This window comes from Drosophila erecta, unplaced genomic scaffold (assembly GCF_003286155.1).
Source record: "Drosophila erecta strain 14021-0224.00,06,07 unplaced genomic scaffold, DereRS2 tig00000126-arrow-pilon, whole genome shotgun sequence".
Classification (NCBI taxonomy): domain Eukaryota; kingdom Metazoa; phylum Arthropoda; class Insecta; order Diptera; family Drosophilidae; genus Drosophila; species Drosophila erecta.
Window position 1 is genome coordinate 15028453 of NW_020825209.1, and position 23050 is coordinate 15051502.

Below are 23050 nucleotides of genomic sequence, written 5' to 3' on the forward strand. Positions count from 1 at the left end.
ATAAACAGAGTATCTTTTATTTCCGAACTTCGTATCCCCACTTTTCCTTAGGAAGAGTATTAATATGTACGGATATTATTACAAGTATATAGTGAATTGGAGATGAATTTCACCAATGAATGAAACTCCAATTCAAGCGACACCAACTAATAATAAAAAGAAAAAAATATGTATTAAGGGCATTGAATAAACAGAGTATCTTTTATTTCCCAGCTTTGTATTGAATTGCAGATGAATTTCACCAATGAATGAAACTCCAATCCAAGCGACACCAACTAAGATGCCGGGCTAAAATCAATATCTTCAGTTCGCAAATACAAGAGTATCTACTATTTGTGAACTTCGTATCCCCCATTTCAATGCGCTTTTTGCCGTTGTTGTTGGGCATCCGCGACATGCGACAAAATAAAATGTAATTTCTCTTTCAGGCCCAGTTCCAGTTTGCAGTTTTCAGTTTTCAGCTTGCAGTTCCCAACCCTGGCCAACATGCGACAATTCAATGCTGACAACAACGACGAGAAATGGCAAAAATAACAACGATGGTAGCAACAAAATATGCAAATCGTAGTCTCTAGTTGGGCTAGGTCAGGCGTGCGGGGAGGGGGGTGTGGGGTATTGGCCAAATTGGAGTCAAGTGCAATCGTGTACCTCCCCCCGCCCCATCGAACATAAATAATTTAAGAGTGTGAAAACAAATTTTTTATGCCAGGACCGTTCGGAATTTTGTTTAGATTGTATTTCGGTTGACTAAAAATAAGTGCAGATGGCAAAAAAAACTTGTTTTGTTATTGTTATAATCTGGTCGAAATGCGATATGGTGATTTTTAATTGTTATGCTTTTTTAAATGATTTTATTTTGATGTTAGTTTTATGTCATTGCCATTGATTTTGTTGGCCCATTTAATAGTTTTTACAGCGACTACACTTTGCTTACTTTATTTATGCCGTTCATTTGTATTCAAATATGGGCCAGTGACATTTTAATTTCGGATAATTTTACATGCCAATGGGGTAGGTGCTCGATTTTTAGTCATACATTTTCGAAGGTCTTTATTGAATACAATGTGTCTTCGGTAAACAAATAAATCTGCAAATAGTGTCATTACAATAACAAAACAATTAGGATTAGTACGCTTAACTTTAGATATATTTGTAGGATTTGGTTTTTTCATTGCATTTTTATGATTTAGTTACATTATGTAATGTACAAAGAAGGTCTGTCATCTAGTTTAGGATGTATCTTTAAGATTTCTGGGAGGAACTAGACTTGGTGGCTGCCACTTGGCCTTGCCAAAGCCGACGGTTCGAATAGAAGGATCTGCCTTTAAGCACTACCTAAAAGCAGTGCCTTCCATCCAATCCGTCGACTTAGGCGGGCAAAGAACCATCCTCTTCCTTTTTGATATCCAAATAGTTGGGCGAATAGGTGGGTGAGCTGAAAAAACTGGACCTGTTGGAGATTTTCGTGCGCAGTCGTTTGGTGGTCACCAGTTGGGACATCTTGCGTAGCGTGATGTAGTCCTTGTTCAGCATGCGGCACAGTTCGATGAAGGTGCACAGTTGGGGCGACTTGAGCTGGGTGGCCAGATTGTAGGCGGAATTGAGCACCTCCGTTTGGCGCTCGTACTTGTGGAGCACGGCGTGCGACTTGGCCATCAGCATGGTGCTGAGGAACTCCCAGATCCGACTATTGCATACCCTGGCCTCCTCGATGGACTTCTGGGCGTAGGACAGGCTCTGCACAAAGTGATTCTTCTGCATGTGCAGATCGGCCAGCTCGTGGAGCAAGTAGCTCCTTTCAATCGGCAGGCGGGCGAAGAGCAGCCGTTTCTCCAGATACTCCACGTGGTTTCTGTGGGCGAAATCTCACTTATTTGAGTATATATTTTCCAAAAGGGCAATGTTCGACTAACTGGCAGTAACTGCAATAAAAATCTAATACAATTCTTTATACAATACAATTCATTATGAATTCTATCTACCAAAAAGCATTATTTGTAGCATTCTTTTAAACACGTTCACCTGTACTTTCAAATCTCTAGAGAATTTACATTTTAATACATCATTTACACATGCAACTTTTTGGGAACAAACTTAACTTAAGAATACTTAAGTATCTCCAATTTCACTAAATATTATTATTTATTAAATACTATTCATTAAATCAATTTTTAAAGAAATATCTCAGAAATAAGGGGCATAAATCATCATTTAAGGGGCATAAAAAGAGTTTTAGCAAATGCAACATTCATTTTGATTTCTACTCAATTGTTTGCGATAGTGTTTGGTAATTCTTAAGAATATTTCCCCACCCTGTGATGTTAAGATACAATATTAAGATGTACAGATCCTTCATTATTCATTAAATACTATTCATTAAATCAATTTTTAAAGAAATATCTCAGAAATAGATATTTTTTGGCCATTTAAGGGGCATAAAGAGAGCTTATCCACCTACATGTTTTAGCAAATACAACATTAATTTTGATTTCTACTCAATTGTGTGCTACAGTGTTTGGTAATTCCTAAGAATATTTTCTTTTTGATTTTTGATTTGGACGGTACGCCCAAAAATGGGTTGGAAATCACAAACACTCACTGGTCTGCCAATCGATCGGTGCTCTGCTTGTCGAGGCCGGCATAGGAGTAGGTGGACCGATCCCCGAAGATGAACTCCGTGTGCTCCAGGGGCTTGGCCACCTGTATGTTGAGCAGCTGGCACATGGCGCCCTTGTCGTAGGGCGTGACCCGCGTGGCCGGCAGGCGGTATCCCTCGCACAAGCTGAGGGCCAGGTTGTTGTACACCTCGTTCATGAACTCCGCCTTCCAGGGCATCAGCCGGTTGGTCTTGATGACCACGTAGTTGCCCATCACATCCTCGACGAACTTGCGCAGCCGCTGTAATTAGGTGGTATGTTTTCACAACAGGCGATTGTGGATGCATTCAAATCTTATTGTGAACCGGCTGCTTATGGTTCTAAAACTCACGACCGACCGTAGCTCACCTTGATGTCATTCCTTCTCCTCAGCAACTTAATGGTCCGCAGGATGCTCAGCATGTTGCGCCTGGTCTGGTACTGAATCCTGAACAAGTTGGCGTCCCGCATGCGAGCTTCTACGCGGAAATTGCGCTGAAAGTACTCATTATACATGGGTCTCCTTGCCTGGAGCATCCGTGTGAAGGTCTTCAGGCGCCGGAACGAATACTCCAGATACTTGGTGCGGTCCGGCGAGGAGCCGAAATTATTGTCCAGAAGGCAGTTGGGATGCCGGCGAAGTGTTTTCAGAAAGATGAAATCGGTCCAATTGCGACCCAGATAGTTTTGATAAAAGATCTTGGTCTTGCGACGCCTACGCTCGGTTTCCAGGGGGGAGAGCATCTCCTCCTTGAGATCGATTCTGCTCTGGACATCACACTCTTTTCGCTCCTTGAGGATTTTCCAGAGCGGCCGCGTGTCGGCCTTTCGCAGCTCATTCTTCTGGTTATCATAGAAGCCCGGCAGCTGCGAGGAGTGCTCCATGAAGAAGTTCGCCAGGCTGAAGCCCGTGCAATCCTTCAGATTCTCATCTACCAGCAGAAGGCGATTCTCGAAGCCCTTCAGTGCGGTGCCCGCATGCCGACGGACATTGTCGTGCAGCAGGGTCTTGTTCTCCTCCAGCCGATTCAAATCGTAGAGGGCATCTGCCAGCTCCATGGACACATTCGCGTCCCACACCTGCCTCACCTCCGTGGCCCTCAAACTATCCTCCAAGGCGCCCTGCGTCAGGCCCACCGATCTCTTGAACTTGCTGCGCAGATATAGAGCATTGTGATCCACACCCTCATTCTCCGTGATGCACTTGTCGAAATACGTCTGGGCAAAGCTGTTCTTCCTCATCCTCGCAAAGTACTGACCCCAACTGCGGTAGATCCAACGCTGCTGCTCCGGTGGCCAGTCGAAGGTTTCCCAAGGCTTCAGGTCTGCCACCAAAAGACCCGCCGGTGCCGATTGACTCAAGTCCTTCATTACGCACCAACTTCTCCTCGTCGCTCAAGTAAAAAAAATAAAAATAAATTCAGGGAACACCCTAAAAAATAAATGCTACAAAAAATGGAAACGAAACGAATTTGTCTCTCCTAAAACTGAAATGAAAATGAATAAAAAATCTCGGGTACTTGATCGAGTATCATAAAAATAAAGCAGTATTAACACATTTTCCTGTACGCAATGGACGACGCAAAAGTTTATCGACAGTTTATGTAATGAAATATAAGTACTTAAGGCCGAGTAAACAAAACAAGAACGAGCGTAAGTATTTTATAATAACATTTTAAACGTGTAATATCTCCGTTGAAGACAACTATTAACCATTTAGAGCAATACAAATTCCAAATACAAAAGGTGCTGTGTACAAATATCAGTGCTCAGGATCGCTGGGAGAATCACTTCTGTTGGAAGGGATCCTTTTCGATGTACCTGTCCAGTCGTTGTTCGCCATCGGACTCCACCTGAGATAGCTGGCCAAAACCTTCCTCGTCGACGAAGCAGATCTCATGACCATCGGGATCGCCGAGAATGACCACCGAAACGGTGGCCTTTCCCGGTGTATCCAAGGTAATCAGGGGCGTTAGAATGGCGCCGCCAGCTGCCTTAACCGCCTCGTGGAGCGGCGGTTGCTGGGCTGCCGGTATGGCGAAGGCAATTCGTCCATAAGCCTTGGCTCTATTGATTGGCTCTGCGATCTGGGTGATCTCCAGTGAAGCCTGCTGTTCGCCGTAACTCAAACGCAGGCTTGCTTCGCTCTCCTCGATAACTTTCAGTTGCAGCAAATCGTGCCAGTACTTGCGCGAGTTCTGAAGATTGCTCACATTCAGCTCCACCGATTGGACAGGATCGGAGCCAGCGGACGGCTGATCGATCACATAGAACTTATAGCCATCGGGTGAGATCAGCAGACTGCCGGCTTTTCCAGCTACCTGTGTCACTGGATACGAGTGCTCGGCGGCCCGAGAAAGGATATCCTTGGAGTGTATGGTCACGCCCCCGAAATCGTTGCCTGAATCGAAAAGAATAGGTATTAAATAACATGATTTGTGAAATATTACAAATAACTGGCAAATTAATTAAAAGACAAATATTTATTCTTGTCTCTAAAGGTGATTAAGCAATATAGCTGGTTCTTCAATTCTTGTAGTGGTTTTTCCAATATCTTGGTATTGATCATGCAGCTCTCAAATGTTCCTTATCAGTTAATTTTGCGATGAACAGAAATGTTCAAGGCGGCTTTAAATAAAATTACTAACAACCTACTCACAGATAACTATTTGCGTATTCATAAAGCAAAAGATTAATAACCTACTATCTTTGCGGAATTATGCCCAGTCACTTATTGTATAGCTATTAATAGTGAAACACTTAATTACAAAGTTGTCGGAGATACAATTTGACAAGTGTTCGATTTAATAATATGGAAAATAAAATAAATAATTTTTGAGATGTATCATGTTGCAAGTTTTTGCGACTTATGTATATATGTACATAATACAGATATGTATTACGAATGACTTCTTAAAGCTTAAATATATTATCTCTGCAGTTTCAAACTTTTTAGCTTCCATTTCTTTTTAAAATCGCTTTAATGTCTGATTCAAACATCTAAAAAAATTAAGTATTATAGGGCGGTTTTAACCCGTGTACGGGTTAAAACGGTACCGCCTGCACTCAGGACAATCAGGAACCTTACATGAGCCGAACATATTTATCTGGTATGAGTCTTACCGATTTCGTAGCTGCTCACTCCATAGTTATACGTGAGTTCGATGACGAAATGCGAACTTTCGGGTCCATAACCCACCATTGTTTTGCTCCACCGGTTGTCGTAGGGCCTGTGAAGGGTTAACGATTACCGGTTAGTCCTGTCGCAACTTTCCGACATATGCACGTAGTGGTCTCCCTCGCACTCACCCGTTGCAAGCGGCGTCGCAGCCCTCCTTGAACTCCTCATGCCGCAGCACCTGTTGCCGTGCGATCAAGCGAGATGGCGATAGAAGAGAGCAACAATGATAGGAGAAAAAATAAATTTTAACACAGTCATTATATGACATTATCGGGCATCTGGGCTTTTTAATTAGCAGCCGCGCGTCGTTGACACGTAGTCCAGATAAAACTACAGCCAGACACAACAACTTGCGATAAGGAAGTCTGCCGATTTCCGACGATATCCCCATCCCACCCCGCTCACCGACATTCCCAAGATTTGGCGAAAGAAAAAGGAGTTTTTCGCTCGATCTCCAATTTTGAATACATAGTGCAGGGCACGTCCCGAAATGGCCGACATTTTTGCGTTTATCAGTTGACGTTTATTAAGCAAGTGTTTTCCGATCGAAATTTGGACTTGTTTATGTACATTCCGATTCAGTGTGACCGTACGCAGAGCGCCAAATATTCCTAGCGACGGGAGCTTTGGGATTTTTTAGTTGATTTGTTTAGATAACTCGAACAATAATTAATTTAAATTCACTGTAACTTTTATTTTATTTTTTTTTGACATATCATAAGTCTCTTTTACTTAAAAGCGCTTTTTGCCGATTAACCGCAAGGGGTAAAAATTATCACGATACAAAAGTTTGGAATTAAAGTTTTGTGACCAAAACGATTTTAAGCTCGACTAAATACACTGTTAAGTTATTATTACATTTAAATATTGAATCAATTATCAACAATTTTGTTTTCCAAGGATATTTTAAAAATATAAAGGAAACGGAACCCCAATAACTTAAAATGTTTAGTAAACGGGTACATAAAACTATTTAATACATTGTAGTAGCGACGCTAAAACGTCTTGAAAGTAAGATATTTAACAATTTTCGCTAATAAACACCACAAAACATAAAACACTCAGCACATCGGATATAAATGGATGGTTATAGTTGATCATAAGTCTTTCGAAGGGCTTAGTTTATAATCGTGGAACTGCTCTTCCATTCGCACCATGATTTGCGATTCTGCGTCCTGCTCTAATTTGTGCTGCCATTCCGGATCGAGTGCATCCCCCTGCTCTAGTTTGCATTGCCTTTCCCCCAGCGGATCATGCTCTGGATTGTGGGACTCTCCACCTCGTTGACTCCCATTCTGCCGCTTGCTCGCCTGCTCGGTTGCCTCGTTTGGGTGGCTTTCCATGGAGAGATCGCTCCGCCGTGGCTTTTTCTTCTTGCGAAGCTGCTCTTGATGGGCTGCCCGAGCCTCCTGATCCTGATCCTGCACACGGCCGTGCTCCTGCTTCTCACTCTCCTTACTCTGCTCCATTCTTTTTCTGTGCGTCTTTCGCATGCGATGCCTTCGTAGGTGCAGCTCAAGGTTTTGTCGCGAAACGCACAGTTTGTGGCAGTGAACACAGGCGAAGGGCCATTCCTTGGCCGCCTCTCCTGAGCCCGTGGATTCCGTGTGCAACCGCTCGTGGCGCACCTGCGAGGCATGCGTGCCAAACTTTTTCTCGCAATGACCGCACTGGAACCTCCGCTGACCCTCGTGGACCACACGGACGTGCCGACTAATGGCGCTCTTGTGGCGAAACAGTTGCGGACACTGCTCGCACTTGAAGCGCTCCCAGGTGGGATTGTGAGTGCGCAGGTGGGTAAGTAGCTCCGTTCTGGTCACCTTGGCCACGCCACAGTGCTCGCACACGTGCTCCTTGCGCTGGGCATGGCGCTTCAGGTGCTCGCCCAAGGCATTCTTCGTGCTATACTGCCGGTTGCACAGCTCGCAGATGAGGTCGCGCAACTCCTGCTGCAGTTGCTCCAGCTGGGGATGGGCATTGCGCATGTGGGAGCGCAGCTGCTCGTAGCGAGTGAAGCATTTGTCACAGCTGCGACACAAGAACGGTTTTGAGTAGCCCTCATGGACGCTGCGGATGTGGGCCTCCAAGTACGGTAGCTTGTACACCTGCTTGCCGCACTGATTGCAGGCCAGGCCAGCGCGGCGTTTGCTGCCAGCGGTTTGACTAAGCTGTTGCTGGCTGTTCTGGTACTCATCTGGATACTCCTCATCCTCCCGGTCGTCGAGAAGCTCCTGCTGATTCTCCTGCTTCTCCACAAGCTCTACCTGCAGGTCATCCGAACGCTTTTCCTGCTCTTCCTCCAGTTCCTGCTGCTTTTCCTCTGGGTTTTCCCCGAGTCCTTCGTCCGGCGGCTCCTCCTTCACCTACGAAAGCCCTAAGAAAGTATTAATCCAGGCTTAACAAGCCGAAATGTGCATATATATCCACCCTGTCGACCGCAATGTCCATTGGCTGCCATTCGCTAAGCTTCTGGCTGGATTCCCTGGCCACTTGGCGCAGCTCCTCAAAGTAGGCCAACGCGTTGTGGCACAGGTTGCAGATCTCCGTGGGAAATCCCTGCGGCTGCTGGAGAATGTCGATGTCCAGGAACTTCTGCAGAAGCGCGACGAGTCGCGGATCGGGGCACTGGGTGTCGCGATCCCGCAGATGACGCAGGCAAATCCTGCACAGGCGGGCGAGGTCCGTAAATGTGTTGAACATCGCTACGAATCGTGCTGCGCCAAATGCAATGCCTCTACGTGGAACACCAGTCCTTTTTTTCCGCCTCCCAAAATTTCCGGCTGCGATGCACACTCGCTGCCAGTGTGACCAGAGCGGGCGACACCTGTTGCGCTGCACTTGATGGTCACTCTTACCAACATCGTTACCAATCTAGCAAATTCCTCAGAATATGTGCAGAAAATGTCAAATAACAAGATAATAATAACAAGAACTTATTACAAATTGCAATAAATTATAATAATGGTAACGGTTAGTTTTTGGGGCATTTTTAAATTAAAATTAAAATGTAATAAATTGTGGTGGATATATTTATCAGAATAAATCTAGGTAAGATGTTTTGTGTATTAAATTGTTGAAGTCATTATATGGTATACACCTTGCATTTAACAATACCTTTCAGGAAATTGTCCATATACAAACGTTTCCATATTTAAGATAAATGAACCCGGAAAGACAATACGATATTTACAACACTTGCACGTTGTATATCAACACTGGTTGGTGCGCTGTTATCGATATTTAGCAAGTAGGAACCATCGATTGTGTTTCATAGAAATCAATGTTATTCCAGCCCTAACAACGAGTGCTGATCTGAACAAATTCGGTTGATTTCATTTGATTTTGTTTCACATTTTTCGTGTCGCCGCGATCGGATCGGATCGGATTCCCCAATAACCTCTGAGCGCACCGCCTATCCTTCAAGTGAAATGTCGCTGAACCCGCAGTACGAGGACATTGGCAAGGGATTTGTGCAGCAGTTCTATGGGATATTCGATGACCCGGCGAATCGGGCGAACGTGGTTAATTTCTACAGCGTAAGTGTTGTTGCTTTGCGCTTTTGCTCGTCGCCTTTCATCTCTCCTTTATCCCCGTCCCCTCTTGCACCTACGCATTTATCTCTTGCCATCCCCCTCACACGCACAGGTGACGCGCGGCGCGCCCTTGAAAAATTCCGCCTCCTTGCAGCAAAAAATGAATAAAGAAACTGTTGCAATGCGAAAAAGAGCGCGAAAAGGCAGCTGGAGATATATGGCCGGCATATCGCGATATCGGGAGAATAGGATGAAATGGTGATAGAGGGAGGGGAAGCAGCGTTCGATTCTCGAAGTTTCGGGTGACACATTACGCCCATGCTCGCATAAATAAATACACACATACGAAATATATGGCCAACATACAACTGAGGCCAGCACGATAGAACCCAAAAAATATACAAAAAGGCACTGAGCAAATTGTACCAATAACTTGGAAAAAATTAATTGATTTTGGACCAGAGAAACCATTTTAAATGCCAATCAAAAGTATATAAAATAGCAACATCTGTTAAAACTCTTTTAAAATTGAAATATTACAAATTGTAGTATTTGATAATATTACATCTTTCTTCTCCGTACTTACACATATTTTATACTTGCAGGCTACCGACTCGTTCATGACCTTTGAAGGCCACCAAATTCAGGGCGCGCCCAAGATTCTGGAAAAAGTTCAGGTAAGTTCTGATTATATGCACTATTCAAAATATATGTATATGTATACTCACATACCCCTTGTATTCCTGCAGAGTCTGAGCTTTCAGAAGATTAACAGAGTGATAACCACAGTGGACTCGCAGCCTACTTTCGATGGCGGGGTTTTGATCAACGTCCTTGGAAGACTGCAGGTAAAACAGCATTCTCATAAACAAAAATGCCTGCGGCGGCGGTTACAATATTAGCACTGCCGATCAAATGAATCGCTCTACTTTTTAATTTGCCAATCTACTTTTGGGTTTTTTCAACACACAAATGCTTGAGAATCATATTTGCAACATATAGAACCACTAAAATTTTTTGTTATGACTTTTTACGTAAGAAAAATATTTTTGTTTCGCTCTGTTTCCACTTTATTTGTATTATCATCAGCTTTGTATACGCTTGATTTAGCATGCCACATTTTTATTCTTCATTCTAAGATACATATGCATATTTTTGACCATAATTTCCATTGGAATATACATTAATTAAAAAAATGAAATCGATATAAGGAATAATTGCGTCAATGTTTTTTATGATACCGTATTGCTAAAAATATGTGTCTTTTAGAGAGCTACAAACAAAATTCAATCGCTCATCACTGTAGATATAAAATCATTCATCCTGCTTCCGTAAAGTCGTAAGGGCAGTGCTATTTGCCGACCGCCGCTGCATCGATTAGTCCATATAAGCCACCTGAATCGTATATCTCAACTCTGGTTATTACAAAACGAATCCCAAATGTTAAAACCAATGCAGACCGACGAGGATCAGCCGCATGCCTACATTCAGACCTTCGTATTGAAGCCGGTGGGCGGCAGTTTCTTTGTGCAGCACGATATATTTCGGCTGTCGCTGCACGATGTGTAGCACCATCGATACCGATCCGCCACGCCCAGTCTACAGACTCCAGCGCCCGGCCATGTACAATGTGTTAATCGAGATAGAGATCGAGATCAGCAGCCAAACGATCAGCCAGCAGAGACGAGACAAGACCCAGTTAAAAAACGAAAGAAAGCAATATCTAAGCGATAAGATAGTTCTGCTGTTTGTCGACCTTATGCCGCCCAGCCACGCCCACTCCGCCCACAAATACAAAAATATTTATCCCTGGCGTCTCGTCGTTGTCGAATCTCTTCTAATTATCCTCACAGTACGTGAATGCCCAACGATAATTAACCGATTCAAAATGTTGCGCATTTCGTTTCGTGCATGGTTTTCGTTGATTTTGAGTTGGATTAGTTCTTTCTAACCACTTGGGTTGGTCGCTGGGGAACTGGAACTTCCTAATATTGCAATGCTACTGTAACACAAACGAATTTTGTAACCTCTACATACAAGTTTTTAATATTTTGCTTTACATTTCCAACTAAACGGACTTAAAACGAATATGCTTTCTTTATATTTTTAAATGCTTGAAAACTCACTGATTAACTCTCAATTGTTTTTAATACTATTTTTCATCTGTTCCAAAGCACAATACCAATTAACTAGCCTTAACTTGCATATTGTCCTTTTAGCTCCCGATTCAACAACTCGAAGAAGCAAATTCTAAATATTCCAAATTGTTCATAGCTTCCTAATTTGCCTTAAAATTACAACTCTATTTTTAGCTATGCGCAATACTTAATTTATATGTAAATTAGGAAGATCTAAACCATTTTCACATTGAACTTGTGTAATTTTGTATTCTATCATAATAGAGCATTTGTTCAATTTTCAATGAAACTGATATCAAATAGATGAGAAAATCCGCAGACTTCATAAGTTTTCAGAAAAATATTTTTGCTCGCACATAAAAATGTCAGAGAGCCGAGTTCCATTTATCGAGCGACCCCTGTACAGTGAACACGCACCTGCACACGATCAATCGACTGCCAGTTGTGCACCCTTTTCCCCTGCCCCTGGCTTGAAGCTGTGGTTAATCCTTTCATTTCTAACCCAAAACGTTGAAGTTTTTTTCTCGCACGCTTGTTATTGACTTTAAAATGAACTGTTTTCCGAGCATTTTCGATTTCATTGTCTTGCAGTGCGATGACGATCCACCACACGCCTTCTCACAGGTCTTCTTCCTGAAGGCCAACGCAGGAACATTCTTCGTGGCCCACGACATCTTCCGCCTCAACATCCACAACTCTGCCTAGGAGCTCTCCGCTCCTTGCACATGCATACCACTCAACACCATACACACACTCAATCGACATCCAAAGATGCCCAGCCAGCCGATAACAACAAGCGCAGCGGTGGAACTCAACAAAAGGAATAACGTAGCCAAGCGCGGTCACACGTCTATCAACAAATAGAAAACAAGAACAAGAAAAAACACACAATAAAAAAAAGAAGAAATTAAACGCTAACTACTATTACGATGTCAACAAAATGGGCCGCCAGCTCACCTTCATTTGTGTCCCATTGTGCCCGGTACTCTGGTTTTACGATCAACGATCTACGAGGCCCCCAGAGTTCTATGTTCCGCAAACACCTGCATCCCGCGATCTAATTTAGCTAGGGCTATCGAATTTGGTATGTGCCCAGCTACCAGCTCGGATTTCGAATTCCCCGAAAATGAGCAGGAACAGCTGGCCAACTCACCACCTAAGTTTAAATTGATTTTCCAGACATTTTAATATTTCGAATTGAATTATTTGTACTGTAATTATGAACACTATTTTAGATACCCGTATTGCAAATGTATTGTGTCTGATGTCCCGCTTTTTGAACGAGTACCAGAGTACCGGGACTACCACACAGTCGGGCGTATTGACTCTAGCTTTCTTGTATGATGGTGAATTACTTTTTATTGAGACACAAAAAAAAAAACACTTAAATATAAAGATTAACGTTAACAGTTTGGTTGTTTGTATGATTGGCGGCATGGCCAGTTAAATCGGAAAGAAATGTATACCCTTACAAGCTATTAAATGCATACAAAAGAAGCTCCACAGGATTTGGCCAGTGGTTTTCGTCTGAAACAGAACGATTCACTTGTCGCGAAATGTGAACACCGCATCGAATCCGAACAGCACCCCATTGACGATGGACAGCGAGGCCTTGATGAGGGCGAGATCCCGAGTTCGGGTCCGGAAGGAGAACTCCCAGGCCTCTATGATGAACACACCGCTGGCCACGAACAAGGTGCATCCCAGGACGCTGAAGAATATATCGATGCGCTTGTGTATGGGCGCCCGCATCAGAACACCTGCAATTTCGAGTCTTCTTAAGTAGATTTTTCTGCGCATAAGTGTGTTTTCGGAGCAATTGAAATGATTATAGCTTGTATTAGTACTCGCCAAAAGAACGAGGACTGTTAAGGCATACCTGCAAAGACCCCGATGACCACTATGATATAGCCCGTGAAGGTGCCAGTGGCCAGGAACGATGTCATTATGTCGCGATCGTTGAAGCTGTAGAAGTGGAGCACTAGACACGCAATCGCAAAACCCTGGAAAAGTAAGGGGGATTTTCATGTGTGAACCCTGTTGTATTTGTAATTTTGCGTGATGCCTTGTAATTCCCAAGCAGTTTTTTAGCATACGCGTTGCATTTCTAGAGTTCTAGAGTTCTTGGTTTATGTATCCTTATTTGTTGGCGTTTTTATTTAAGTTGTCTCGTGGGATCACTTGAAAAAAAATAAATCCTTTACCAATTCCAGAAACTTGACCACATTGAGGCGGCCCTTCCGCTCGCCGTGAGACATTTTGTGAAATTGCTGCCGCTGACAGTCCTCGAAAATGTGGTCCAGTTTGAAAATGTGGGTGTCGCAACTCAAGAAACTTCCGAATTCTTCCGATTGGCCTCTTTGGAGCGTGCTCGCGACGGCAGAGCGCTGGACAAACTGATTCTGATTCGAATGGATGTCAGATGGCAGGCAAAATGCGGCTGCAGTTGGGCCCAGTAAGCGAAATTAATTAATTACACTTAGGAAATAGGCTTTTCATTCTCGTTCCCATCCCTGTGCATCCGCCCACGTCCACCAGCCGGGCCTCTCGGTTCCATCTCTGAAGTGGACAGCTGCACTCGAGCCCCCATCCCTTCCAGCTTGATTGAGTGGAGCATAATGACGTTATCTGCATGCATGCTCTGTGCCGGTGGGTGGCCAGTGGGCAGTGACCAGTGGGCAGTGACCAGTGGGTAGGTAGTGGGCAGTGGCCCTATGGACTCAGACTCATTGTGCTCGCATTCGTACTACCATTACCCCAAATTTGCTGCCTAACCTTCGGAGCCCAAGATCGGAGCTATTTCGCGGAATTGGGGCCAATTTTCCGATGGCAACCAAGTGCATAATGGAACACATATCATTTGGGGTTCTCCAACTTATGATTAATGTAAGGCCATTATTTTTATAAACTTTATGAAAACTGGAGAGTTGATTATTAGTATTACTAGTGTGTAAAGTTGGAATCGCAACATTATTCAGATGAAAAGCAATTGAGATGTATAAGTCAGACAGAATTTAAAAAAAGATCATATTTTCTAAAAAAAATATTTAATTTTTTCTCATAAGCTATAGTTTCTCTTACTGTAAATATTTTAAGTTTAAAAACCAAGAGTAACAAAAATACTATAAGGGAAAAAAAAATATTTAAAGTGAAAAAAATAAAAGGCTATCCCAATCCGGCCACTTCCAAGTCAGCTAAATGATATCAGCCGTCCGGTTTTTATAAAAGTAATTAGTAATCACATTTCCAAACTGGCCTGTTTCGCCTTATACATGGATAGTGCACTACCTCCAATAGATAGAGGCAGCCCATTGCCCATTAGGTTTAAGCTAATAAACTAGATTACGCGGAAATAAATGGACATGGTACGATCGACTTGGATGTGGATGCTGATCAAGATATATATTATGCATGCCACAGGCTGAATTGGTTTTTCTTGAGCAACTACAAGTGCCCTACTAATTTCAAGAAATATGTGTTTTTAGAACAATGCCTGAAGAATAATTTTATTTATTATCAGAAGCGACTTAATGGGATTTACGATAGGCTTATCAGCTGGAAGGCAACTTTCGAAGTGATCCAACACATACAGGTGCGCATCGGAACTATTTTTAGCCCTTCTTATCGCTTAAATGTTCTGATTAATCCGTATTTTCTGTTTCAAATTTGAAAATGCATTTTTCGAGACTTTGCTACTAGAACGAAATCCAATTGTGCTCTGCTAAGCTTTTTGTCTCAGCAATTTGACGGTAATTAGCGGCAATTCCCATGCCATTGTCGTTCTATTAAAAGTTAATCGCTCATTACTTTACAGTGACATCAAAACTAGTTTTACGTAGTTGCGAGCTACGGAATATATCTTACGGTTTGATATAACAAACAAACATACTTCGGAGATATAAGACTAAGCAATCTTTCACCGTAATGTAGAAAAAACTTGGATTACAAGAAATATTTTATGCTGATCTATGTGATGGAGCGTAAACATTATGTTCGAAAACAAATTGGGAATTTTAAGAACGCGAATACACCGAAATCAATACACCCAATGCACAGGGTATCAACTGCTTCTGTTTTCAAACCCAACCTGATTACAACCGATTTCAGTATGCAAGCGCACCTGTAGCTATCGAAATGATTAACCCCGCACTCATATCTCTGGAGAACCAGGTGTTCCGATGCTACCTAGGATGGTCGGCGATATTGGTGCTCAAGATCTTCGCGGCGGGCATTTACACGGGTCTGATGCGCTTCTTTACGGCCGTAAGTTATCTTTTAACAGACATCAACCCAATCCTGCGTCAACTACATTGTAGCTACATGACAAATGGGTTAAGATGCATGTTCGTACATACAGTCGCGGTCAGTTGAAGGTGGCCTTTGTAGATGTACACTAGAAATTGGATGGCATTGGATAGACGTAACATATTTAATTAATATAGTATTTATAAATATAATTTAAGCCGTATATTTTTGTATCGGAACTTTAAGCAAAACAGTTTCTTTTGTTAACGTACTTGCGGATCTAGGGAATAAATACAGTATTTTGTTTGTGCAGCTCTACCATTTTGACCGCTGCTGTATTCTTCACACATTTTTGCAAATAATAATTTTTCTCAATTTACTGCAAAAAGCACTCTGTTCCCTTTTTGAATGTGCAAATTTAAAAAGCGCTCTCTCTTTCTGTTCGCTTTCATTTCATTGAGCTGGCTTGCCTTCGCCGCTAAATTCACCAATTCGCCTTCGCCGCAATGAGAGCTTTTGCTTGCCGGTATAAAAAAAAGCACACGCGAGTATCGCTCATTTTATATTTCAGCGGCGGACGCACAAGTTGTAGAATCCGGACATTTAAAGTTTAATAGAAAGATAATAAAGTTATAGTTAAAGCACATACAATGGCCAGCCCCGTGGAACTGCTCAGCCTCTCAAATCCCGTCTTCAAGAGTTTCACCTTTTGGGTCGGAGTTTTGGTGATCAAAATGCTGCTGATGAGCCTTCTGACGGGCATTCAGCGGTTCAAGACGAAGGTGAGGGGGAAGAGGGCGGGGTGGGAAGCGGGTCGCACAGTGGGGTCAAAGTCTCGCGCCAGTGAAAGTTTAAATGGATCTAACGAATTAGATTAGTCTATTTAGTAAGGTTGAAAGTTATTCGATTTCAGCTAACAACGGTGATAATCTATAACTTAAGCTATTAATACTCAAAATGTGTCACTAAAAACTGATTGGAAATTGCAAGTGAAATTTTATGTGAAATGAGCTTGTAAAAATACAACATTTTTATATATAAAATTTGCAAAACTTACAGTAAACATGAACACATGTCAGAATACGGTGACGAATTCTCTCTCATAAGCAGCTTTTACTATTGTAATACATTTTTTTCTTTATCATATTTTATTTTTGATAATGGTTTAACACCTAGATTCTAGCAACTGATAGCCACAAATTTGAAATAATATTTAATATATTTAGGATTGTTGTTATATTATATATACAAATATCAATAACTTATGCGTTGCTTAATCTGCTATTATTATTACTTGTGAAATTATGATTTATGTATTTTAATTTACCTATGTTTTTAATGGTACACCTCATTACTCTGTGTGCTGGTATTTCAGATTATAGATATGCGAAATTAATATGATACAGATAAGATAGATAAGTCTAGTTTGAATTGATCACGCGTTTATGTATGTACATATATAGACTTGGACTTTGGGGGGTTGTACAAAGTGATATGAACTTCCAATGGCAAAACATTAAAAAGTATGCATTGCTTTTGTTCGATGTTCTAATCGTTATCCTCGTTTTCAGACCTTCGCCAACCCCGAGGATCTGATGTCCCCCAAGCTGAAGGTTAAGTTTGACGACCCGAACGTGGAGCGTGTGCGCCGTGCCCATCGCAACGACCTGGAGAACATCCTGCCCTTCTTCGCCATCGGTCTGCTCTACGTCCTGACCGATCCGACCGCCTTCCTAGCCATCAACCTGTTCCGCGCCGTGGGCATCGCCCGCATCGTCCACACACTGGTCTATGCCGTGGTCGTGGTGCCCCAGCCATCCCGAGCCCTCGCCTTCTTCGTGGCCCTGGGCGCCACCGTCTACATGGCCCTGCAGGTCATCGCCTCGGCCGCCTTCTGAGCATATAGGTCTAGTCCTTCTTGTTTTTTAAACCATTTTATAAAGAATTCCTTAAATATAGAGTTACGCCTGCCTCGGCTTTGGTGCTGTTGGATCACAACTTCAGAGTGCTTTCTTCGCTGGGATATTCAGTACGGCAAATAATTAAAAGTATCTTATATCGATAAATTAATTTAAGGCAAATAAGTTACGCACACTACTTGAAATACTTTTACACCTCTTAACGTCGCAATAGATTAGTGTCCTTTAGCAATCAAGAGTTCTGATATTTACTATTGTGGCGAAAAGGATGTTGCATTCGAGTTAATCATTTAATGCTCTATTACATGCAATAATATATTTTCTTGCTCCCTGGGGCATTTTCTAACTAGATACACTTATCGTGTCAAATGAGTACATTTTAAATAGTTTATGTAAATTAATTTTAGTCTTTGCGGTACCTTCTATTATAGCAGATTTTCAATTTAAGTAAGAAAAGTAAGAAATAGTGCAAAAAGTAAGAAAAGGTTTTTTGCTTGAACTACATTTTAATTTTAGAGAACAAAATCCATATGTATTATATGCAAAATATATGTACCTATTGGAGTCAACAATTTACAAACACATAATATTTATACCACATCATATGTTTAAAATCAAACCGTAAGTATAATTAATTTTTCTTTTAAATACTAAGTACCTCATTGTGTGAATAAATAGATCAGTTTTTGACTTATTTTAGAGCTTTAAAAATAAAAAAAAGATACAGGGCTGTATAACGCTATAAAATTATTTAGTGTAGTTATGACACTGCAACATTTTGAACTCGCAGCTTTTGTAATACATATGTATGTGTCTGTGAAAGCAAAGTTAGAAATAACTTACAGCTTTACAGCTTTGATGAATTAGTTCTTTATTAACAGTTTAAAACATTTATCAAAGTTATTGGTCAAAGTAAAAAAGTTTAGAACTTCGCATTAAGTTTAAAATGAAAACAAACCAATTTTAAATTTATTTAGAAAATGTTCCTGGTATTACAGTGTAGTCTGAGTATTCAGATGCTCCGTTTATTTTCAGTGCAGGAAATCGCGGTTCAAGCCATGCTGTGTAAGAGGGAGAGCGAAAACCGGTTATCACTATCTGCTTCATTCTCGCCCCTACATTGGGATAAGTACACTGCATCAATAATAATCACTTTGGACCACAATGTATATTAGTTATCAAAACTAAAATAAACTTTTTGAAAGATAAGAAATTTTCCGTTTGTTTTATGAACAATATTTCATATATTTTGTACCGGACCCTTAGGCGTTGTGGACATCTGTAATAGATAATATTAGGTCTAAATAAGCTAGTCAAGCTGGCTTAGAAAATTGGGTAAATGAATGCATCGGTGAAGGAAAGCAGCAGGCATTTCCAGTTTTACATATGATCTCTGATCAACTGAATAGGATTCAAAGCTTTAAAAAGCAGGAAAATTTCTTTAAACTAAATATATTGTATGTATATACAAAATTATACTATTAGTACTACTTATTTCAAGTATTTTCATACATCATATGAATTTTTGCCACACTGTTTTGTTGTTCTATGTTGTGTATGCGCACCACTGTGCGCTGCCGTTGCCGCTGTCTCTGTCTCTGCCGGCGCCGCAGTCGATCGTTAGCCGCAAGTTGTTTGCATTGGTTGGACTTCAGTTGGATTTCGTTCAATTGCCTTCGTTGGCAGCATCGTAGCGGTCGCTTTTCACAGTTCTCGCTAGTTCGTCGCTCCCGAGTCACTAAACTCCAGCACTGGTAAGTAAAACTGAAGCTAGGTGCTAACTGTGCAAAGTGCATTCGTCCTTATGCTTTTCCTTCGAAGTTCCTCGTGCTGCCTCTTTCTTGCTGCACGCAATTCAAAGGCTAATTCCCAGCCGGCGAAATACAAGTACAAATAATACGTAGAGAGAAACATGTGCTTGTCTATTTTGTACGCTATTTTTTCTTCTCTCTTATTCGCCGTTCGTTTTTGTATTTGTTGTTCTATTTTGAAGCCGCGTGCTTGTGAAGCAAATACATATGTACATGCAATACATTTGGAAAAGTGCGTGTGTGTGCATGCCTGCGCAGGGGGAGATAAACAAGAAAGAGCAATAAAAAGGATGTCGGAAAAGTTGAGAGTTAACACGGAAAGAAATAGAAATAAATTAATGTTGAAACTACTGCCCAATAATAATTTTTAAACATTATTACAAATTTATTTATTATTAATATATCAGTCTTCTAAAAATGCTTCTGAACTTTAAAATGTTGTATTTTTATATTTTATATATACATATTTAAAGGTAGTTTAATAGAGTTTAATAATATCTCAATAGCATATTATTTACCTTATATATTTTAATTAAAAAACTGTGGTACAAATTAGTTAGTTATAAATATATGTAGCTAACGTATCGTTTAATAGACAGAAATAAAAAAAAATTTAATTATTTAAATGAAGAAATTTAGACTTATACAAGCATATACTACAGTTTCCGACCTACCCTATTATTAGTCCTGAGTTCATGAGGTAACGACAAAACGTGGCCCCATATACAGAAGCCAAAGCCTATAATAAATATTCCTTTATTTAAGTTTTCTGTATAGCTAGGTGATAGGTTTCGAGTGGCGTGTCGTATGCAGCGCAAACAATCAGTGCCACCTGGAAACCTTATCTATAGAATATAATCCCCCATTTATTTACCAAGTTAAAGGGCTTTGAACTGGGAACCTTTAAGTTAACAAAAAGATCAATGAACGGAAAATCCGCAGAACACGTTCCACTGAAAATCTAATTCGAACCGAATAGAATGGATTTTTCACACAACCTCGCATATTTTGAAATTTCGCTGATTGCGATAAGGAAATCCTTGAGCTAAGAATCTTAGTTTTGTTTCTTTTAAATAATACCCCTCGATAAAATGTGTATATTTAAAGTTTCTAAGGAGCATCCGATTTCCCAGCCTTATAAGTGTATAAAGGAATTCGGGATCTGCACAGTGTTCCGCTTGAAAATTTAAACAAACAAGATCCTCTTCCTGTTTTTTGATCTGATTTTCATATCTTTAAGTTTTGTCGCGTCATCGCTTTTGAGGCCTGACCTTTTCGCTTTCGATTGAATAGTAATCTCAAGCAATTTCGCAACCCCGTCGCAATGAGACAACAAAAAATATATTTTGCTTGAGATTTCTTCCCCATTTGCACACCGGAATTTGGGGTGATAAGGGTACGGGTCACCCGGAGGTCCACCGGCACCATCTGGCGTTTGTGAAATCGAGTATCAGGCGAATCTTTTCAAATTCAGAAGTATTTACCAGCAGATTAGCCTTTTCAAGTCATATTATTATCACTATGTATGTATAAACACAATTCGAATTTTAGCTAAATATATCGCATCTTAGTTGGTGATATTTTGGGATTACTTGGGGGATACTTCCTTAGTACGCGTCTACAAAAGTTTATCCAAAGATATAAGGATCCCTTATAGTTCTATGTAGATGAAACAGGTTATTCCTTCCTTCTTTCAGAGATGCCACAACCGAAGTCATACGAGAGGCCCGCGGACTTCATCGATCCCGGCAAGCCGTCCAAGTGCAAATGGCATCTGGGAACAGCCGAGAAGTCGCCCCACATCCATCGGGGCATCGCCCACCGCCAGCAGATTACGCCCAACATCCTCGAGGTGATCGGATGCACTCCACTGGTCAAGTTGAACAACATTCCCGCCAGCGAGGGCATCGAATGCGAGATGTGTAAGTCTTTGGATCCCACTGACTTGGTTTCCATTGGGTATCATATCCATGAAAATTGAAAATCCACCTGACGAACACATTTGAATGGCCGCTTTCCTCCTTACAGATGCCAAGTGCGAGTTCCTTAACCCAGGAGGATCAGTGAAGGATCGCATTGGGTACCGCATGGTGCAGGACGCCGAGGAGCAGGGTCTCCTCAAGCCAGGATTCACCATCATCGAACCGACGTCTGGAAACACGGGTATTGGATTGGCAATGGCTTGTGCCGTTAAGGGATACAAGTGCATTATCGTGATGCCGGAGAAGATGTCCAATGAGAAGGTGTCCGCGCTGCGAACTCTCGGTGCCAAGATCATACGCACGCCCACGGAGGCAGCCTACGATTCGCCAGAGGGACTGATCTATGTGGCGCAGCAGCTGCAGCGGGAAACGCCCAACTCGATTGTCCTCGACCAGTATCGCAACGCTGGCAATCCGCTGGCTCACTACGATGGCACTGCCGCCGAGATTCTGTGGCAGCTGGACAACAAAGTCGATATGATAGTGGTATCCGCGGGAACGGCGGGAACCATTAGTGGTATTGGGCGTAAGATCAAGGAGCAGGCCCCCAGTTGCCAGATTGTCGGCGTGGATCCCTATGGCTCGATCCTCGCCCGACCTGCTGAGCTCAACAAGACCGATGTGCAATTCTACGAGGTGGAGGGCATTGGCTATGACTTTCCACCCACCGTTTTTGATGATACCGTCGTGGATGTGTGGACGAAAGTCGGCGACTCCGACTGTTTCCCCACGAGCAGACGCCTGAACGCGGAGGAGGGTCTGCTGTGCGGCGGCTCCAGTGGCGGAGCGATGCACGCTGCCCTCCAGCATGCCCGCAAATTGAAGAAGGGCCAGCGCTGCGTGGTCATTCTGCCCGATGGCATACGCAACTACATGACCAAGTTTGTGTCGGACAACTGGATGGAGGCGCGTAACTTCAAGGAGCCGGTAAACGAGCACGGTCACTGGTGGTGGAGCCTGGCCATCGCCGAGTTGGAGCTGCCCGTTCCCCCGGTCATTCTCAAGTCGGATGCAACGGTTGGTGAGGCTATTGCCCTGATGAAGAAACACCGCGTGGACCAACTGCCCATTGTGGATCAAGATGATGGGTATGATCACCGCATTCCCTTCTTTTTACCCCATAGTTTTTAACCTTTTTGTTTTTAATCCACTTAGTTCCGTGTTGGGCGTTGTGGGTCAGGAGACGCTGATCACCCAGATCGTGAGCATGAACCGCCAGCAGTCCGATCCCGCGATCAAGGCGCTCAACAAGCGAGTAATCCGACTGAACGAATCCGAGATTCTGGGCAAGTTGGCCCGCGTCCTCGAAGTGGACCCCAGTGTGCTCATCATGGGCAAGAACTCGGTCGGCAAGGTAGAGCTCAAAGCTCTGGCCACCAAGCTGGACGTGACCACTTTCATTGCCGCCGGCAAGCAAAAGCCCAAGGCCAATGGCACCACCAACGGCGGCAGCCACTAAACTGGAGGGTTCCCAACGCCCGATCTGTGTCCTAGAAATCCAAGCACCTCTACAGACTATGTTACGCATTTTTAACTTATACCCGCATGCATTTTGACTATTTCAAATAAAGTTTTATCCTAAAGTATCCAATTAAATTCTCTTCT

At 42.4% G+C, this 23050-nt stretch overlaps 7 protein-coding genes across 11 annotated transcripts; 3 read left to right on the plus strand and 4 right to left on the minus strand.

Moving 5' to 3' along the window:
- Window positions 1–1093: 1093 nt before the first annotated feature.
- Window positions 1094–4102, minus strand: LOC6549869. Its single transcript, XM_001978614.3, has 3 exons — window positions 3006–4102; window positions 2600–2898; window positions 1094–1852 (listed from the first exon to the last, which is right to left on the minus strand). The coding sequence occupies exons 1-3, from the start codon at window positions 4005–4007 to the stop codon at window positions 1369–1371; spliced, it is 1785 nt and encodes a 594-aa protein (XP_001978650.1). The 5' UTR covers window positions 4008–4102; the 3' UTR covers window positions 1094–1368.
- A 92-nt stretch (window positions 4103–4194) lies between these two features.
- Window positions 4195–6440, minus strand: LOC6549870 (glyoxalase domain-containing protein 4). The gene is made up of 4 exons (XM_001978615.3): window positions 6223–6440; window positions 5946–5995; window positions 5760–5866; window positions 4195–5037 (listed from the first exon to the last, which is right to left on the minus strand). Exons 1-4 carry the CDS (start codon window positions 6316–6318, stop codon window positions 4424–4426), a joined length of 867 nt encoding a protein of 288 aa, XP_001978651.1. The 5' UTR covers window positions 6319–6440; the 3' UTR covers window positions 4195–4423.
- Window positions 6441–6764: 324 nt separating this feature from the next.
- Window positions 6765–8679, minus strand: LOC6549871 (oocyte zinc finger protein XlCOF28). Of its 2 annotated transcripts, none has more exons than XM_015155088.2 (2): window positions 8245–8679; window positions 6765–8191 (listed from the first exon to the last, which is right to left on the minus strand). In XM_015155088.2, the coding sequence occupies exon 2, from the start codon at window positions 7800–7802 to the stop codon at window positions 6915–6917; it is 888 nt and encodes a 295-aa protein (XP_015010574.1). In that variant the 5' UTR covers window positions 7803–8191; window positions 8245–8679; the 3' UTR covers window positions 6765–6914. The 2 variants fall into 2 exon arrangements, with proteins under 2 accessions (XP_015010574.1, XP_001978652.1); XM_001978616.3 differs by having other exon boundaries at window positions 6765–8180; window positions 8245–8676.
- A 371-nt stretch (window positions 8680–9050) lies between these two features.
- LOC6549872 (probable nuclear transport factor 2) lies at window positions 9051–12412 on the plus strand. 2 transcript variants are annotated; one of them, XM_026982092.1, is made up of 4 exons: window positions 9051–9353; window positions 9956–10027; window positions 10100–10198; window positions 10809–11197. In XM_026982092.1, the coding sequence occupies exons 1-4, from the start codon at window positions 9246–9248 to the stop codon at window positions 10917–10919; spliced, it is 390 nt and encodes a 129-aa protein (XP_026837893.1). In that variant the 5' UTR covers window positions 9051–9245; the 3' UTR covers window positions 10920–11197. The 2 variants fall into 2 exon arrangements, with proteins under 2 accessions (XP_026837893.1, XP_001978653.2); XM_001978617.3 differs by lacking the exon at window positions 10809–11197 and adding an exon at window positions 12080–12412 and having other exon boundaries at window positions 9057–9353.
- Window positions 12413–12831: 419 nt separating this feature from the next.
- LOC6549873 lies at window positions 12832–13901 on the minus strand. Its single transcript, XM_001978618.3, has 3 exons — window positions 13693–13901; window positions 13368–13491; window positions 12832–13248 (listed from the first exon to the last, which is right to left on the minus strand). Exons 1-3 carry the CDS (start codon window positions 13744–13746, stop codon window positions 13031–13033), a joined length of 396 nt encoding a protein of 131 aa, XP_001978654.1. The 5' UTR covers window positions 13747–13901; the 3' UTR covers window positions 12832–13030.
- Window positions 13902–15590: 1689 nt separating this feature from the next.
- On the plus strand, window positions 15591–17731 carry LOC6549874 (microsomal glutathione S-transferase 1). Of its 3 annotated transcripts, XM_026981908.1 has the most exons (3): window positions 16237–16515; window positions 17305–17639; window positions 17693–17731. In XM_026981908.1, the coding sequence occupies exons 1-2, from the start codon at window positions 16384–16386 to the stop codon at window positions 17629–17631; spliced, it is 459 nt and encodes a 152-aa protein (XP_026837709.1). In that variant the 5' UTR covers window positions 16237–16383; the 3' UTR covers window positions 17632–17639; window positions 17693–17731. The 3 variants fall into 3 exon arrangements, with proteins under 3 accessions (XP_015011399.1, XP_026837709.1, XP_001978655.2); XM_015155913.2 differs by lacking the exon at window positions 16237–16515 and adding an exon at window positions 15591–15751 and having other exon boundaries at window positions 17305–17731; XM_001978619.3 differs by having other exon boundaries at window positions 17305–17731.
- A 1487-nt stretch (window positions 17732–19218) lies between these two features.
- LOC6549875 (cystathionine beta-synthase) lies at window positions 19219–23036 on the plus strand. The gene is made up of 4 exons (XM_001978620.3): window positions 19219–19406; window positions 21161–21385; window positions 21492–22533; window positions 22601–23036. The coding sequence occupies exons 2-4, from the start codon at window positions 21163–21165 to the stop codon at window positions 22902–22904; spliced, it is 1569 nt and encodes a 522-aa protein (XP_001978656.1). The 5' UTR covers window positions 19219–19406; window positions 21161–21162; the 3' UTR covers window positions 22905–23036.
- The last annotated feature ends 14 nt before the right edge of the window (window positions 23037–23050 follow it).

Coding starts and splice junctions, on each gene's coding strand:
- LOC6549869 (XM_001978614.3), bottom strand. CDS start 4,007: ATGAAGGACTTGAGTCAATCGGCACCGGCGGGTCTTTTGGTGGCAGAC. Junction 2,899..3,005: donor GGAGAAGGAATGACATCAAG/GTGAGCTACGGT, acceptor ACCTAATTACAG/CGGCTGCGCAAGTTCGTCGA. Junction 1,853..2,599: donor ACCGATCGATTGGCAGACCA/GTGAGTGTTTGT, acceptor TTTCGCCCACAG/AAACCACGTGGAGTATCTGG.
- LOC6549870 (XM_001978615.3), bottom strand. CDS start 6,318: ATGTCGGCCATTTCGGGACGTGCCCTGCACTATGTATTCAAAATTGGA. Junction 5,867..5,945: donor TGCGACGCCGCTTGCAACGG/GTGAGTGCGAGG, acceptor AACCCTTCACAG/GCCCTACGACAACCGGTGGA. Junction 5,038..5,759: donor AGTGAGCAGCTACGAAATCG/GTAAGACTCATA, acceptor TTTTCGATTCAG/GCAACGATTTCGGGGGCGTG.
- LOC6549871 (XM_001978616.3), bottom strand. CDS start 8,517: ATGTTCAACACATTTACGGACCTCGCCCGCCTGTGCAGGATTTGCCTG. Junction 8,181..8,244: donor TGGACATTGCGGTCGACAGG/GTGGATATATAT, acceptor GGGCTTTCGTAG/GTGAAGGAGGAGCCGCCGGA.
- LOC6549872 (XM_001978617.3), top strand. CDS start 9,246: ATGTCGCTGAACCCGCAGTACGAGGACATTGGCAAGGGATTTGTGCAG. Junction 9,354..9,955: donor ACGTGGTTAATTTCTACAGC/GTAAGTGTTGTT, acceptor TTATACTTGCAG/GCTACCGACTCGTTCATGAC. Junction 10,028..10,099: donor AGATTCTGGAAAAAGTTCAG/GTAAGTTCTGAT, acceptor GTATTCCTGCAG/AGTCTGAGCTTTCAGAAGAT.
- LOC6549873 (XM_001978618.3), bottom strand. CDS start 13,746: ATGTCTCACGGCGAGCGGAAGGGCCGCCTCAATGTGGTCAAGTTTCTG. Junction 13,492..13,692: donor TGGTCAAGTTTCTGGAATTG/GTAAAGGATTTA, acceptor TTACTTTTCCAG/GGTTTTGCGATTGCGTGTCT. Junction 13,249..13,367: donor GGTCATCGGGGTCTTTGCAG/GTATGCCTTAAC, acceptor TCGAAATTGCAG/GTGTTCTGATGCGGGCGCCC.
- LOC6549874 (XM_001978619.3), top strand. CDS start 16,384: ATGGCCAGCCCCGTGGAACTGCTCAGCCTCTCAAATCCCGTCTTCAAG. Junction 16,516..17,304: donor TTCAGCGGTTCAAGACGAAG/GTGAGGGGGAAG, acceptor CCTCGTTTTCAG/ACCTTCGCCAACCCCGAGGA.
- LOC6549875 (XM_001978620.3), top strand. CDS start 21,163: ATGCCACAACCGAAGTCATACGAGAGGCCCGCGGACTTCATCGATCCC. Junction 21,386..21,491: donor GGGCATCGAATGCGAGATGT/GTAAGTCTTTGG, acceptor TCCTCCTTACAG/ATGCCAAGTGCGAGTTCCTT. Junction 22,534..22,600: donor ATTGTGGATCAAGATGATGG/GTATGATCACCG, acceptor TAATCCACTTAG/TTCCGTGTTGGGCGTTGTGG.